Source organism: Cryptococcus neoformans (genome assembly GCF_000091045.1).
Source record: "Cryptococcus neoformans var. neoformans JEC21 chromosome 2 sequence".
Taxonomy (NCBI): domain Eukaryota; kingdom Fungi; phylum Basidiomycota; class Tremellomycetes; order Tremellales; family Cryptococcaceae; genus Cryptococcus; species Cryptococcus deneoformans.
In genome coordinates this window covers 1,156,985-1,170,000 of record NC_006684.1, presented here as the reverse complement: position 1 = coordinate 1,170,000, position 13,016 = coordinate 1,156,985, and the positions used below count along the sequence as shown (strand labels likewise).

Here is a 13,016-nt window from a genome sequence, read left to right as displayed (position 1 = left end):
AATTTCGGACTGGGAATACTCGGACAATTGGTTTTCTGCATAGTACGTTTTCAACTGACCAAAGCTGGTTACTTTTAGATCATGGTCAGTTATTGTTGTGTATTGATTGAACAGGGGGACAAACCAAAACCAAAGATACAGAACAACACCATGAAAGCAGCTCCGACACAGCACCAAGCCTCAGCACCTCCTTCCGGTGGTGGTCCCACATCGCCATCATTCACACCCATTTGTCTCTCCACGTCTGGATCTCGAGACAGTCTCCTATCCAGCTCTATTGAAGAGGCTGGTAAGGGAGGCGGTATGTTGTCGAGTCCATCTTGTCTGGTAGGTGGACGTTGAAGAGATGTATGGGGCCGTGATTGCGATCGTGACAGAGAGCGTACGAGGTTGAGTTGAATGGGAAATGGATCGTAATCTGGATATGTCTTTGAGGACGCAGAGCGTAATTGAGGTTGTTGGGAAGCTTGATTTCGCAGAGGTGCTGATTGAGATGGTTGTGTATGAGTATGGCGTAGGGGTGCTGCGATTGCAGGAGAAGTTTTGGAGGTCATGGCGAGAGTGTGATGATTATACGAGCGTAGATTGACTGTCTGATATGTATTATAGTATATCTATGGCATCTAGAGGTCTAATGATTCTATAATAAATGAGTCGAAAGCATGGGAGATGAATTGGAAAACGGAAACGGGACGGGTGAAGTCCGGTATCTAGATGTGGGTAAAAATGATCATCTCACGTCGGCTGAGGCCCGAAAGATAACGACCAAAGATTAATAAAAAAATTATTCCAATTTCTTCGGCCCGGTTATTGATAGCCCTGAATAGACACCGGCAACAGGTGGTGGTGCGTGAACGGAGGATGGAGGAGGGGTGCTTATACAAAGCAAGGGATACCATTTAGAAATTAGCAGACTCAGTACTATGGTGCTACATACTGGCCCATGGTATGCATCGAGTAGATTAACGGACATTCTTCATCCTGCAAGACCAAAATGATTGACATCTGACAATTATATAGGAGGAGGAAATTAATTGTCGGATGTCAATCATCATCGTTCAGCGTCGTGCGATAGCTGGACAAGGAGCCAATGGTAATAACTCCCCAACACTGGTGGTTCTTCATCTACCAAGATGCTCCATAAAATAAATCTGCACCAGCTGCATGAACAGAAACAGGTTATCGACGCATGATGCGCGAGAACAGAAGGTCGGTGCAGGAATTGTAGCGGTGAGTGGACATCTTACGTAACCAGCTCTTCAGGCGCACCTTCGGGCAGGACAAGAGAAAGGAGCGAGGGCAGACGGAAAGGTAAGCAAATGGAGGGAGTTCTCGACGTGATCGGCTAAACGAAAGAGATAACAGACGTCCTTTGGCTTTATCTTCGACATTCACTTACCAGTTGAGCGATTTGAAGTGATACGGACACCTGCAACTCCAATATCGCTGTTCATCACCCACAAATGTCAAGCGGAGGACACACCAACGCAGCGGGACCGTCTCGACAACATTCACTCACCGCCGAGTCCCGCTCGCTCACCACAGCACGTCAAAAGGAGAAGGCTCCTCAGCTGGAGGACGTAGTCTTGGAGGAAGGGCTTTTTGAACAGGTGGGGTCATTTCTTCTAAACTTGAAGTAACACTCATGCATCTCGTATCCAGGAGATTGACCTTCTTATTGGCCAATATCTTGAAGCTCGGGGTGCATCTAAAGCTGCCAGGATATGGGACGAACAGATTCTGGGGAGAAGCGCCAATGGCTCCACAAGAAAGGAGCATATAGAGGATGTGGAGAGAGCCATATTAGGTGCGTCGGTCTGATCTGCATGAGTAATTCAATCTGAAGGCGCATTGCGCAGATGGCGATTGGGGGTCGATTGAAAACCTGGTCGCTCGACCTGGATTGTTAAGAATCCAAACACAGAAAGCATTCCTGTATCTTGTTTACCGACAGCAGTTTCTTGAACATGTTGAGAACCGTGCGTGACCATTTCTTGTTCTTCAGCCTTCGCAAACCTTTATTTTCCACAATAGGTGAATCACAAAAGGCCTTCAATCTGCTTCAAAAACGGCTGAAAGCCCTGGAACACTATCAACCAGTTCCATACGACTTTTATTCGCTATCCTATCTTACATCAGCATCGACTGTCCATGACGCCCCTACTTTTCGAGACTGGGCGGGTGTTGGGCCTGAACGGGATAGACTGGTAGGAGTTTGGAAGGAATTGATGGACGCGGAGCGTGGTGGAGGCGGTATGTCCTTCCTAGATTTGTTGACGTAAATCCATGTTGATCATTGAATACAGTGGACGAAAGGCGATACATACCGCCCGATCGGCTGAAAACGCTTCTAAAGCAAGCGGCGGCTTGGCAGGTGGGGCGAGTAGGAAAGAAAAGGGACGATATCGTCAAGATACCTACGTGAGCTTCCGTAAATTCCTGTTATAGCATGGTATCTGATTTCATTGTGGAAAGGCTATTACAAGACTATCGACCTTTAGAACTACCCAGCAAGCTGTTGCGTTTGGTAGAGGGGCACTTGGCGAATGTTAAATGTGTAGAACTGATAGGCTCAACGGCTCAACATGTAGTCAGTGGCTCAAGGTAAGTTTCCATACTAGGATTTACGGTAGCGGACTTTCTTTCTCATGGTATTTAGTGATTGCACTCTTCGAGTAGTCTCGACTGAAGACGGCAGTCTCAGCCATATCCTTTCAGGTCACTCATCCAGGGTGTGGAGTTGCGATTCTTCTCCGTCAGGAGAGATGATTGCTAGTTCGTCTGGCGATGGTACAATCCGGCTGTGGTCTGCGTCCAAGGGTGACTGTCTGGGAGTTTTGGTAGGCGATGGCGGAGATGTGTATAATGTCAGGTGGAGACCTAATCGAGAAGTACGTAAAAGCAGACGCTTCACATTGAAGGGCTATAATGGCTGATATCAGCTACAGGACCAGGTGGTATCCGCATCTTATGATCGAATTTTGCGATCATGGGATATTGAGACTGGCAAACAATTACGTACATTCTCGGGTCACAGCCAGAGTACATTGGCTATCGCGTATGATTCCACGGGAAACACCATTGCGTCTGGGTGCGTGACCTTGTATCCTTGTGAATCTGTAAAGTAGCTAACATCTTCGTTAGTTCCAAAGATAAGCATGTTCGACTTTGGGATGCTGTGGGTGGGGTTTGCACCAACACGATGACGGATTGTCTGGGCGAGATCTCTTCGGTAGAGTTCGACAATGAAGGAAAGTACCTCTTAGTGGGATGCAAGGACAATTCCAACCGGCTGTGGGATTTAAGAATGGTGAGCGTTAGCAATAAATCCAAATGGACACTGCTGATATCTTTACCAGCAACGCAGCGTGTACCGTTACACAGGACATCAAAATACTTCAAAGAACCTCGTGCGTTGCAGTTTCGCCTGTTCCACGTCCCTTGTGATCAGTGGCTCGGAAGATGGTTCGGTCTACATATGGGATCGAGAAGGCAACTCGAACGACCGTCGATCCAACAGTCTCGTCCCCTCAACGCGCGACAACGAACTCCTCGCTCCTGAGCGCAAAGGCTCCGGAGGTGATCTCACAGATTTCAATATTCATCCTTCATCTCCGGCTTATTATCCTCCACGAGAAGGTGTCCGCAACCGGAATAGTTTTGCAAGACGTGGCGAAATCACAGTGCGCCCATCAAAGGTGCTAGTGGGGCACGGGGAAGGTGCAGTGTTCGAGGTTAGATGGAAAGAAGGCAAGATGGTCAGTGCAGGCGAAGATGGGTCCGTAGGCGTCTGGGGCGCAGAGACAAATTAAGAAAAAGATTGACTACCGTACCGACTGGCCAGTCATCGAACTATGAATTATGAGCTCATGCTGCACCTTGGAGATTCTTATTCACTGATTCAAGCACACATACGCTACCAGTCAGGATATACAGAAGGCAAAGCCGTAGCGTATAATGTGATATCAATTTTCTCTGACATGCCCAAGCCTGGGGACTGGTGAGATCATCAATAATGAGAAATTGAGAAACAGATCGACCATCGTATTGATCAGGTGGAGACATCATCGAAGATACCGTAAACGAAATGGTAACCGTAACTTGGGCAACTGAGTCGATGTGTCAAGTGCACAGGCCTCATCGCATCGCACAGCCTAGGATATGTAATCTTTGTCACCGGCTAGTGAACTGGCCCAAGCGTCCCCAACACAGCTTAAGACAGCGCATTTTGAGCACAACGAAGGCGAAGCGGAAGTAATAACTGCTTCCCCCACCATGCACCAACAGCCATTTCCTCATCATGTTATTTTATGCCTCGAGCGCGAAGGGCGCTTGGGTCAGGGACAACCCTGCTAGTGCCGCCCTGGGTGACCGTCCGCTCCTAACCGCGATTTCGGGACCCGTGGGGTTTTTCCCTGGCCCGGACAGAGCGAGATCATATAAATTACTCTTTTTTGTCCTGCATTCCTGCGACGCGTCTGGTTATAGGCTTTCAGATGCACGCGTCTCTCCATCACCTTCTTTTTCCACCTTGATTCATTTTCCACTTTGCTTTGTTGAGTCTCGTTTCCTTGCCCCTTCCATCCTTCATCGATAAGCTACCCTCTTTCCGGGTCTGCATCCACTCTGTGCGCAGGTCGCCAATCACCAGTCGCCAGTCGCCTGTTTCCTCTCATCTGCCAACATCTCTTTGATCGCGCTTGCCTAAATTGAAGTGAAGGTCTGTGCGCAGTGACTTGTGAGTGATGAATGATCTTATTATTCCTGATTCTGATCGGAAGGAAGACGTGAGCTGATAATAACTTGTCATATTGTTTATAATTTGTAGCCATCCATCCATCTCCTTGGTGACTTCTGCGACAATTATTTGATTCCTATCAGGACAAATAAAGCAGCTTTCCAAAAGGAAATTGAGCAGCCCAAATCGAAGTGGGAGATCCAAGGATCAGCAGCGGCCAAGAACAAAGGACTTTTTATATTCACAATTGTCCCTGTACTTGTTTGATTGTTTCGTCTGGTGACAATCATCTTTGCCATCCATCTTCGACTTCCGACGAGACCTTTCCGAGCACTGGTATACATCTTCGACTCCTGTGGCTTTATCTCGCACTTCCCTTCAACTCGCAGACAGTTCTTTAACATTCAAGTACCTTATAACACAGGCCTGCGGTCTGTCAGCGCACCAGCCTTCACCATCCACATCTAGATCACCTCGCAATTTTGTCTCCATCCCTTTCCAAGGTCACACTCTAGCTGCCATTCACCGGCCGTGTCATTCCGGACCATTCTTTCGAAACTTTTATCCATTCTATCTAGCAGATAGCCAACAGAAGTTGTTTCCGCAATAACAAACCAAATATACACTGTTTATTTTCCCTCCTTTCATCCGGCATACTCCTGTCTACCATCTACTATCCTTCAAGTAATTCGTCTACTGCCTGTCTATCTACACCTTTCGACTCAACTCATCAAACTATTACATACTCATGTCTCTGCTTACCCCTAGCAGGCCTCAAGACTCTGAGCGTACCTCAGTCGTTCTCTCCTCTGTTACGTGCTCAACATGTGCAGCACACATTGCTTTTTCGTCTCTTGGCGACCATGTTTGTGAGAGCCTTCCGGTTCCAGGAGCTCCTTCTCGTCCCGCCCAATTATCCACCCTTCAATCATCTTCATCACAGTCGCAATATAGACCGTCGAGGCAGGGACCACCGCCAGTTTCTATACGACCCCCATTCGCTGGCCCTTCTAGCGCACATCCTTCGCCTACAGAACTTGCGCCTCCCCGTCGACCGTCATCCCACAGTCTTACCCCGCCTAGCCGCTCCCCAAATAATTACACATTAGGCTTTTCTCCACAGCTGAAAACAAATTCTCCTACCAACCCCTTCTTTCCTAACTCCGCGGGATCGTACAGTTCGAGTGCGTCGATGGAAAGCATGCAAATGCCAGATACTACTAGTGGAGGGGAGTCTGGGATGGCAGGTGTAGGAAGAAGAGCTTTTGCCGCGGCTGCTTGGGGCGTACGTGCAGGCGTTGCGTTAGCCGCCTCTGCCAGGCAGCAAGCAGCGCTTCAACAAGCAGCTGCCTCTTCTCAACCGCCTTCTCAGCCTGCCTCCTTGCAGAAGCCACCACAGAATCGACCAGAGTTACACCACTCGCACACCGCTCCTCTTCAACCCTCTCCTCCAACTCGTTCTCTCACCCCAAATTCGTCTCCTCAAAGATCACAATCTGCGATGAGTCAGCGTTCTGCCTCTGACACCCAGTCTATTCGTAAACAATCTACATCTTCTACATCCAGTAGCAGAATGGGAGATAGTCTAGCAGAAATGCTGACCGGCTCCGTTAAGCCCAGCACTAAGCGGAATTTCTTCGAAAAGATCAAGGAGCTAGACCGAAGCAACAGTCTGATGAGCCGTAGTACAAACAGCACGGCCAATTCGGGTGACAGAAAATTGGTGTCTAGCCCCATTGGTACGACATTTGAATTGGATGATGATTATGAAGATCAGCCGTCGGCTCTACCTTGGGCGTCTCCCGAAACGGACCAGATGTCCCGCTTACATATCGATGCCAAAGTTTCCCCTGCTGTCTCGCGGGCGCATCAGCGAAATCCTACTGCCAGCAGCGAAATTTCGACCAACTCCTCCATGTCTTCAAAATCCGGGAGATATGGAGGCAACAGCGGTCCCGAAAGCGAGGAAGTCGTCACTCCCAGCCAAAGTTTTGAGGGCATGACAGACCGAGTCGATGGAACTTTCAAAATAGATATCTTGCAGCAGATTGAAGAGGATGAAAATGAGGGAAGAGAAGTGTTTGGCTCATCTTTGGAGAGGAAACACGTCGAAGAAAAGGACCGAGAAAACCGCCTGCCCCTTTCGGACTCGGCGTCTATGCCCACTTCCCGTATACTTGCCATTGCTGAACAAAGTATCCCTGCCAATAATTCTTCTCAAAACTTTACACATCGCCGATTATCCAGCGAGAAGTCCTCCAACTACTCCCAACATTCAGCGAGTGCCATTGCTTCTGTGCGTCGTAAGAAAACTTGTCAAAAATGTGGCACCGTGGTTGGTGGACCTAAACGATTTGTTGAGCGCGATGGTGTGGTCCTTTGCGAGCAAGATTGGAAAAAGCTCTATCTGCCTTCTTGCCGAAAGTGTAAACTTCCTATCGAGAAGTCTGCAGTATCTAGTTCAGACGGTCAATTGAAAGGCAAATGGCATAGAGCGTGCTTCACCTGCACAAAGTGTGACAGGCCATTTGAAGGCGATGACTTCTACGTGTTGGGAGGAAAACCTTGGTGTCAATACCATTACCATGAGGAAAAGTGAGTACTCGAATTGCCTGCTATAGATGATGTGATTCTGACAAATGGCAGTGGTACTTTTTGCTCGTTACATTCATGCCGACAACCAATCGAGGGTGCTTGTATTGTTTTGGCGGGACGTAGCCCCCAGCGGTATCATCCTGGACACTTCAAATGCGACCATCGAGGTGGTGCATCTGGTGCGCAAACGTGTCGAGAGTCGATGGATGAATATTATGAAGTTGACGGGAACCGTTATTGTGAAAGACACGTAGGCGAGGCTGTACGCCAGGGGGGAAGAAACGGTGCTATAAAAGCTGAGAAGAGGTGGACCAGATTGATCGACCTGCCTGCTGCATAGATCCAAGGCTGCGTAGGAACGTTGTTGAAATGGTTGTATTACGGATTATCAATCCTTATGTCTTTCTACTTCTATATTTGGGATTTTTTAGACTTCCTATTTACACTTCTACAATATATTGATTCCCATAAGGCTTTTAATGTGATGTTTCTTTTTGGTTTTACTGTTGCTGTTTTTATGGAGTAGATTTATAGTTGCATGTCAGAATGTTGCTTGTTAATTTGCTTGGCCGGAAAGGAAATTGACACTGAAAAACAACAACAAGCACCAAGTACACCGACAAAACTTGAGCAAACGCGTCGCGTCGCGCTCTAAATGACTTTACCAGTTGACTGGACTTTGCGTCCCTGACCATCGACAATTATATCAAGGATGAATCGTTACGTTCGTTCTATTACGAATTATGATACGGTTCAACACCTTTCCGGAAGATGACACCATCATCCTCACCCGGTATTGAACCCATATCTCCTCCTCCAACTGCTTTATCATCTTCTTCACGACAGAACTACAATATACCCCGGAGAAATCCACTTCCCAATCCATCAACAGGCAAACAACTCCCAAAGCTCTATCGGGAGCAGTCGAAAAGCGGACGGCTGAAAGACAAAAAGCAGCAAAGCAGAAAGGAAGAAAATCTTAAAAAGCGGAAAGCAGAATTTTTCAGCAACCGAAGGGAGAAGAAACCAAGAAGTGAAGGCATCGACGGGAATGTTGAAGAGGCTGAGAGCAGCGAGCAGGAAGTGGAGCCGAGGGCAAGGGTCACGGAAAGGATGCTGAAGACGCTTGGTAGACAAGGGAATCCTATAACAAACTCAGACATGCCCAGTCGGTTAGTGAAGTCCCGTTCATTCTAGTCTTTGTTTAGGATTAACTGACTGTATGACATGTGTCTCTCCAGAACCGATCATGTGGTTTCTTGTACCACTGGACACCAAAGGGGCGAGCAGAGAGGGCAAAATGTCACATGGACTTATGCTCAAGTACGAACCGACCAACTTCAAAAACAAGCTAGAGAAAAGGTATGTCGAGTCATACGCTGTGATATTACACAACAGCTACTGCTAAGCGACAGTGAGAGCAGAAAACAGGTATTTTCAAGGGCTGTTTGTTTTATTTCAATGGTTCAACCGGTCCGAAACTGTCCAATATACAGCTTCGCAATTTGATTTCAGAGAATGGAGGTCGTTTCACGTATGTCTTCTACAGCTTCTTCATGAATCGTGTGCTTATTCACTAATTGAAATCAACTTGACCTTTATTTAGTACTATCCAGACGTCTGCATGTACCCATGTAATAGCCAACAATGGCCTATCAGGGGGAAAAACACAAAAACACCTTGATATGCAAGGTGGAAGAGGCTCAGCGAGGCAGGTCAAAGTAGTTAAAATAGAGTGTAAGTAGGTGTAAATGACACGGAGTTGAACAACGTTGATGTTGGATCAGGGATACTGGATTCTGTAAAGAAAGGGGTGAAGCTTTCTGAAGCTGGCTATGGGGTGGTAGAGAATCCTGTAAGTATAAATCTTCACGTCAAAGGTTCGTATGTAGCTTATTGTCTGCACAGTTGCAGCCGACGCTCTTCTCAACTTTAGGATTAAAGCCCAAGTCTTTTCTGTCAAATTCATAGCAACTCGCTTCAGTCATTCCAGCAGCCTGCTAAGCCTTCCTATATTGTGTATCAAGCCATGTGATACGGCTATGCCATGCAAAGCAATACCTTCCAACAAGCTTTGTCAGATCAAGGATGGTAAACATACATGCAAATGGATCCCCTGGCCCTTCAACCCAAAACTACATAGCGCACAGCGCTTAGTCATCCTCGTCCTCAGACTCTTCTTGCACTTTCCTCCTCTTCCCTGCCCTATCTTCAGGTTCTTTCCGTCTGTCATCCTCTTCCTCATCCTTATCATTGAAGTTATACTCCTGCTCTTCGTCGTCTTCTTCAGCTCCTTCAGGGTCATATCCAGCTCCTCCTGCCTGGCCATGAGTAAGAGGATCAGGGCCTCGGGGCGCACTACAGTTTGTATGAGTATGCAATACCAATCTATAGATGCACAGATACTTACCGTTGTTTAGGAGGCTGTTGTTGTCGAACCTCCTCACATGCGTCGACCCAACTGACAACTTGTTAAGAATTTTCATATACAAATCGGACGTCATTCAACTTACTCGCAGTAAACATCAACGGCTGCTGAAAGGTCTGTTATGTTTACGGTATGTCAGCAGATGTGTGGGTGTTGTTATTCATGCAAACCCACTATTTATAGGTGTACTATATTTCTGTCCGCAAACTTTACAATGCAAGTGACCGAACATGGTGGCTTTGTCACTGGGAATCGGACAATCCAGTTAGGGATGCCCATAGTCGAATGCCCGAAATTTACATACAGCTTTACATTGACAGCTTTGTCGTGGTTACAAAACAGGCATTTAAAAACACTCGCTGCATAAGTGACTGTCAGCAACGATATGTAGCCATATCGGCATACGCACATAGTGGTTCTGCCTTCTTTTTGGCAACTGGCTTCTTGGCGGCCTTTCTTTTACCCATTTTGTCTGTGTTAAAAAGGATGTAAGGAAGAGCTTGTTCGTATATATAGACGAGACGGGTTCGTTGATAAGTCGGCAGCGGCAGCACCACGAAGAAGAAGGGCAAGAAGAGCTCATCTCAAGAAGCGGCGATGCGGAGATCGGGATAACTCCACGACCCGACGACCGAGGACGCGCGTTTGGTCATCGACAACTCGACAGATGTCATAAACCTATAACTGCATCTTTTCTACACTCATATCTTAGCCATTCTAGTACTCATCGAAGAACATGGAAGAGATCGGCATTGACCTCAAAATGGAGGTGAGGAAGAATCGTGAAGAGCCGGACAACATGGGGTACTGACTTTGACGTAGGACCCCTCCCTCCCAGCTCAAATCTCGGAGAAGCAAAATCTCCTCAACTCTCTGCCTAGTGGCAGTGAAGAACTCTACAGTACTTGGAAGAGGCTTGAAGCCCATCGAGAGTTTTTACAGCTCCAAGAGGTACGGCTGCTGTGTTGATTGTTGATTTGAACTGAGCTGATTAAGCAATGGCACAGGAGTACATCCGTGACGAGACCCAGAACCTGAGAAGAGAACTTCTGAGGGCACAGGAAGAAGTCAAGCGAATTCAATCTGTTCCATTGGTCATTGGCCAATTCCTCGAACCCGTTGATGAACGACGAGCCATTGTTGGAAGTACAACTGGCTCCAATTATGTTGTCCGAATCCTTTCCACTCTGGATCGTGAACTTCTCAAACCATCTTCTTCTGTGGCTCTTCACCGCCACTCAAATGCTCTGGTAGATATTCTCCCACCAGAAGCAGATTCATCTATTGCGATGTTGGGAGCGGATGAAAAGCCGGACGTGAAGTACTCGGACATTGGTGGCCTGGATTCACAAAAGCAGGAAATCAGGGAGGCGGTCGAGTTGCCACTTGTACAACAAGACCTGTACAGGAAGATCGGAATAGATCCACCTAGAGGCGTGCTGCTCTATGGTCCTCCAGGTGCGTTGATCTCTGTCTAGAGTTCCAGTTGAAGGCTAAAACGTAATGATAAGGTACTGGTAAGACTATGCTTGTTAAGGCTGTTGCCAACGCAACCAAGGCCGCATTCATTCGTGTCGTTGGCTCCGAATTTGTGCAGAAGTATTTGGGTGAAGTGAGCGGATTTTTATCCACCTCTGAAAGCATGACTGACAAATGCGACAGGGTCCTCGTATGGTCCGAGACGTTTTCCGATTGGCCCGAGAAAACTCCCCATGTATCATCTTTATCGATGAAGTTGACGCCATTGCCACAAAGCGTTTCGATGCTCAAACCGGTTCGGACCGTGAAGTGCAGCGTATCTTGATCGAGCTACTTACCCAAATGGACGGGTTCGACCAACAAACCAACGTCAAGGTGAGTGCCGTTTATTTGGACATTCGCAATACCTGGGTTTATTAACTTTTGCATTAGGTCATTATGGCCACCAACCGAGCGGATACTCTTGACCCTGCGTTGCTTCGTCCTGGTCGTTTGGACAGGAAGATTGAGATGCCCAATCCCTCTAGACGTGAGAGGCGCTTGATTTTCCAGACCGTCACTTCTAAAATGAATCTGGGTCCCGACGTCGACCTTGAGGATTGTAAGCTCCTTAGTTATGAAGCTCGTGGATTTTACGGATTGCACTCTGACGCCATGACAGACGTGTCCCGACCGGACCTGCTCAGTTCTGCTCAAATTGCCTCCATCTGTCAAGCCGCCGGTCTCCAAGGTAAATCATTTAGTGCAGCATCAAGACAGGAGCTGACCTATGTTCAATACCTTATAGCTGTGCGAAAGAACCGATATGTCATTTTGCCAATTGATTTTGAGGAAGCCTGGAAGGTGAGTGCAGAGTGCCACACTCGCGACTCCGCGTCGGCGCTTTGCAAAACGCCGCGTTCTTGCTTCATTTGTCGTCTTTCGAAATTCAAAGCTAACTCTTTTGTTTCTCTTCTCATCTTAGTCTGTTGTCAAGCGTAACGACGAGACTCACGAGTTTTGTAAGTCGTTCTTCTGAACACGTTGATGGACAGTGGCTGACTTGGGATTTCTTATTGTTCAACAGATCGGTAATTACTTTTTCGATACTTTCGATACGTAAGTCATGTGGTCAATTGTAATCATCAGCGCTGACTCCACTACTTAGTGTACAACTTTACATCGTATGCATTAGCAATGAATGCCAAACCCTTTCATAGGTATATGCTGCCTCTTCTCTTCTGTTTCCATTATTTCTTGCTTAGTGGCCTACATTTCGTCTTCACCCATATGTGGTGTAGGGGATCGGTGTCACTCGAGCATAGACCGATGCTTCTTTGAAGCTTCCGACGTTCATTTGCTATCTTTCCGAGGCGCAAGCCACTTCCACGGGAACGATACTTCACAGGCGCCGGATATCATTTTATCTCGGGAACTGTACAAGATCTCGACACCAAGGCAGGGCAGTCAGTTGGCGTAAGGCGAGTGGGTGTTTTGCCGTGTTGTCGAGCTGTTGTTTCATCCTTTCACATATTCCAAAGGTGCTTAACACTCTGCGAGCGATGATTACCAAAATCGTCTTGCTATTTTAGGAACACCGAGATTGTTGCTGGCGGCCTCCAAATGCTCAGGAGTGTCTTGCCCCCATTGTTACTCACCGGCGCGGAAAACTGAAGTAGCTGGTCTATGCAGTGGGTACATATTATTCTGTAATGACGTACTTCCATGTATTTTTTTTTTCTTGCGAGAGCTTTGCTGGTTATATGCAAGTTATCATTTTATACTTGAACGGTGCAC

At 47.3% G+C, this 13,016-nt stretch overlaps 6 protein-coding genes across 7 annotated transcripts in view; 4 read left to right on the top strand and 2 right to left on the bottom strand.

Moving 5' to 3' along the window:
- CNB03970 (transporter, putative) overlaps positions 1 to 680 on the bottom strand; it is a 2,137-nt gene extending 1,457 nt beyond the window's left edge. The window contains exons 1-2 of the mRNA XM_569223.2: positions 125 to 680; positions 1 to 71 (exon numbers count right to left, since the gene is read on the bottom strand). The exon at positions 1 to 71 is cut by the window's left edge and continues 2 nt beyond it. Coding sequence (XP_569223.1) covers positions 1 to 71; positions 125 to 554 — 501 coding nt within the window. The 5' untranslated portion in view covers positions 555 to 680. The remainder of the gene's footprint in view (positions 72 to 124) is intronic.
- A 644-nt stretch (positions 681 to 1,324) lies between these two features.
- CNB03960 (WD-repeat protein, putative) lies at positions 1,325 to 3,979 on the top strand. Its single transcript, XM_569222.2, has 10 exons — positions 1,325 to 1,610; positions 1,663 to 1,807; positions 1,860 to 1,979; positions 2,035 to 2,253; positions 2,307 to 2,421; positions 2,476 to 2,604; positions 2,660 to 2,891; positions 2,949 to 3,091; positions 3,145 to 3,310; positions 3,360 to 3,979. Exons 1-10 carry the CDS (start codon positions 1,464 to 1,466, stop codon positions 3,810 to 3,812), a joined length of 1,869 nt encoding a protein of 622 aa, XP_569222.1. The 5' UTR covers positions 1,325 to 1,463; the 3' UTR covers positions 3,813 to 3,979.
- A 511-nt stretch (positions 3,980 to 4,490) lies between these two features.
- Positions 4,491 to 7,870, top strand: CNB03950 (conserved hypothetical protein). The gene is made up of 3 exons (XM_024656587.1): positions 4,491 to 4,738; positions 4,829 to 7,333; positions 7,385 to 7,870. The coding sequence occupies exons 2-3, from the start codon at positions 5,487 to 5,489 to the stop codon at positions 7,671 to 7,673; spliced, it is 2,136 nt and encodes a 711-aa protein (XP_024512291.1). The 5' UTR covers positions 4,491 to 4,738; positions 4,829 to 5,486; the 3' UTR covers positions 7,674 to 7,870.
- A 183-nt stretch (positions 7,871 to 8,053) lies between these two features.
- Positions 8,054 to 10,061, top strand: CNB03945 (hypothetical protein). 2 transcript variants are annotated; one of them, XM_024658722.1, is made up of 8 exons: positions 8,054 to 8,505; positions 8,575 to 8,695; positions 8,758 to 8,867; positions 8,940 to 9,070; positions 9,121 to 9,188; positions 9,248 to 9,703; positions 9,754 to 9,892; positions 9,945 to 10,061. In XM_024658722.1, exons 1-6 carry the CDS (start codon positions 8,105 to 8,107, stop codon positions 9,302 to 9,304), a joined length of 888 nt encoding a protein of 295 aa, XP_024514230.1. In that variant the 5' UTR covers positions 8,054 to 8,104; the 3' UTR covers positions 9,305 to 9,703; positions 9,754 to 9,892; positions 9,945 to 10,061. The 2 variants fall into 2 exon arrangements, with proteins under 2 accessions (XP_024514230.1, XP_024514231.1); XM_024658733.1 differs by having other exon boundaries at positions 9,242 to 9,703; positions 9,755 to 9,892.
- CNB03940 (cell growth-related protein, putative) lies at positions 9,381 to 10,291 on the bottom strand. Its single transcript, XM_569220.2, has 6 exons — positions 10,171 to 10,291; positions 10,066 to 10,120; positions 9,936 to 10,006; positions 9,847 to 9,877; positions 9,744 to 9,794; positions 9,381 to 9,691 (listed from the first exon to the last, which is right to left on the bottom strand). The coding sequence occupies exons 1-6, from the start codon at positions 10,226 to 10,228 to the stop codon at positions 9,487 to 9,489; spliced, it is 471 nt and encodes a 156-aa protein (XP_569220.1). The 5' UTR covers positions 10,229 to 10,291; the 3' UTR covers positions 9,381 to 9,486.
- A 142-nt stretch (positions 10,292 to 10,433) lies between these two features.
- Positions 10,434 to 13,013, top strand: CNB03930 (endopeptidase, putative). Its single transcript, XM_569326.2, has 11 exons — positions 10,434 to 10,530; positions 10,584 to 10,712; positions 10,769 to 11,219; positions 11,273 to 11,373; positions 11,424 to 11,615; positions 11,673 to 11,841; positions 11,902 to 11,970; positions 12,028 to 12,083; positions 12,205 to 12,241; positions 12,307 to 12,338; positions 12,388 to 13,013. Exons 1-10 carry the CDS (start codon positions 10,498 to 10,500, stop codon positions 12,312 to 12,314), a joined length of 1,245 nt encoding a protein of 414 aa, XP_569326.1. The 5' UTR covers positions 10,434 to 10,497; the 3' UTR covers positions 12,315 to 12,338; positions 12,388 to 13,013.
- The last annotated feature ends 3 nt before the right edge of the window (positions 13,014 to 13,016 follow it).

Bases quoted from the DNA above. Each gene is read 5' to 3' on its own strand.
- CNB03960 (XM_569222.2), top strand. From the start codon at position 1,464: ATGTCAAGCGGAGGACACACCAACGCAGCGGGACCGTCTCGACAACAT. The intron at 2,605-2,659 runs GTAAGTTTCCAT...CATGGTATTTAG, and splicing joins CATGTAGTCAGTGGCTCAAG to TGATTGCACTCTTCGAGTAG. The intron at 2,892-2,948 runs GTACGTAAAAGC...TATCAGCTACAG, and splicing joins GGTGGAGACCTAATCGAGAA to GACCAGGTGGTATCCGCATC.
- CNB03945 (XM_024658733.1), top strand. From the start codon at position 8,105: ATGACACCATCATCCTCACCCGGTATTGAACCCATATCTCCTCCTCCA. The intron at 8,696-8,757 runs GTATGTCGAGTC...CAGTGAGAGCAG, and splicing joins AAAAACAAGCTAGAGAAAAG to AAAACAGGTATTTTCAAGGG. The intron at 9,071-9,120 runs GTAAGTAGGTGT...ATGTTGGATCAG, and splicing joins CAAAGTAGTTAAAATAGAGT to GGATACTGGATTCTGTAAAG.
- CNB03950 (XM_024656587.1), top strand. From the start codon at position 5,487: ATGTCTCTGCTTACCCCTAGCAGGCCTCAAGACTCTGAGCGTACCTCA. The intron at 7,334-7,384 runs GTGAGTACTCGA...GACAAATGGCAG, and splicing joins TACCATTACCATGAGGAAAA to TGGTACTTTTTGCTCGTTAC.
- CNB03940 (XM_569220.2), bottom strand. From the start codon at position 10,228: ATGGGTAAAAGAAAGGCCGCCAAGAAGCCAGTTGCCAAAAAGAAGGCA. The intron at 10,007-10,065 runs GTATGTAAATTT...TCCGATTCCCAG, and splicing joins AAAGCTGTCAATGTAAAGCT to TGACAAAGCCACCATGTTCG. The intron at 9,692-9,743 runs GTAAGTATCTGT...TACAAACTGTAG, and splicing joins CAACAGCCTCCTAAACAACG to TGCGCCCCGAGGCCCTGATC.
- CNB03930 (XM_569326.2), top strand. From the start codon at position 10,498: ATGGAAGAGATCGGCATTGACCTCAAAATGGAG. The intron at 11,616-11,672 runs GTGAGTGCCGTT...CTTTTGCATTAG, and splicing joins ACCAACAAACCAACGTCAAG to GTCATTATGGCCACCAACCG. The intron at 11,971-12,027 runs GTAAATCATTTA...AATACCTTATAG, and splicing joins TCAAGCCGCCGGTCTCCAAG to CTGTGCGAAAGAACCGATAT.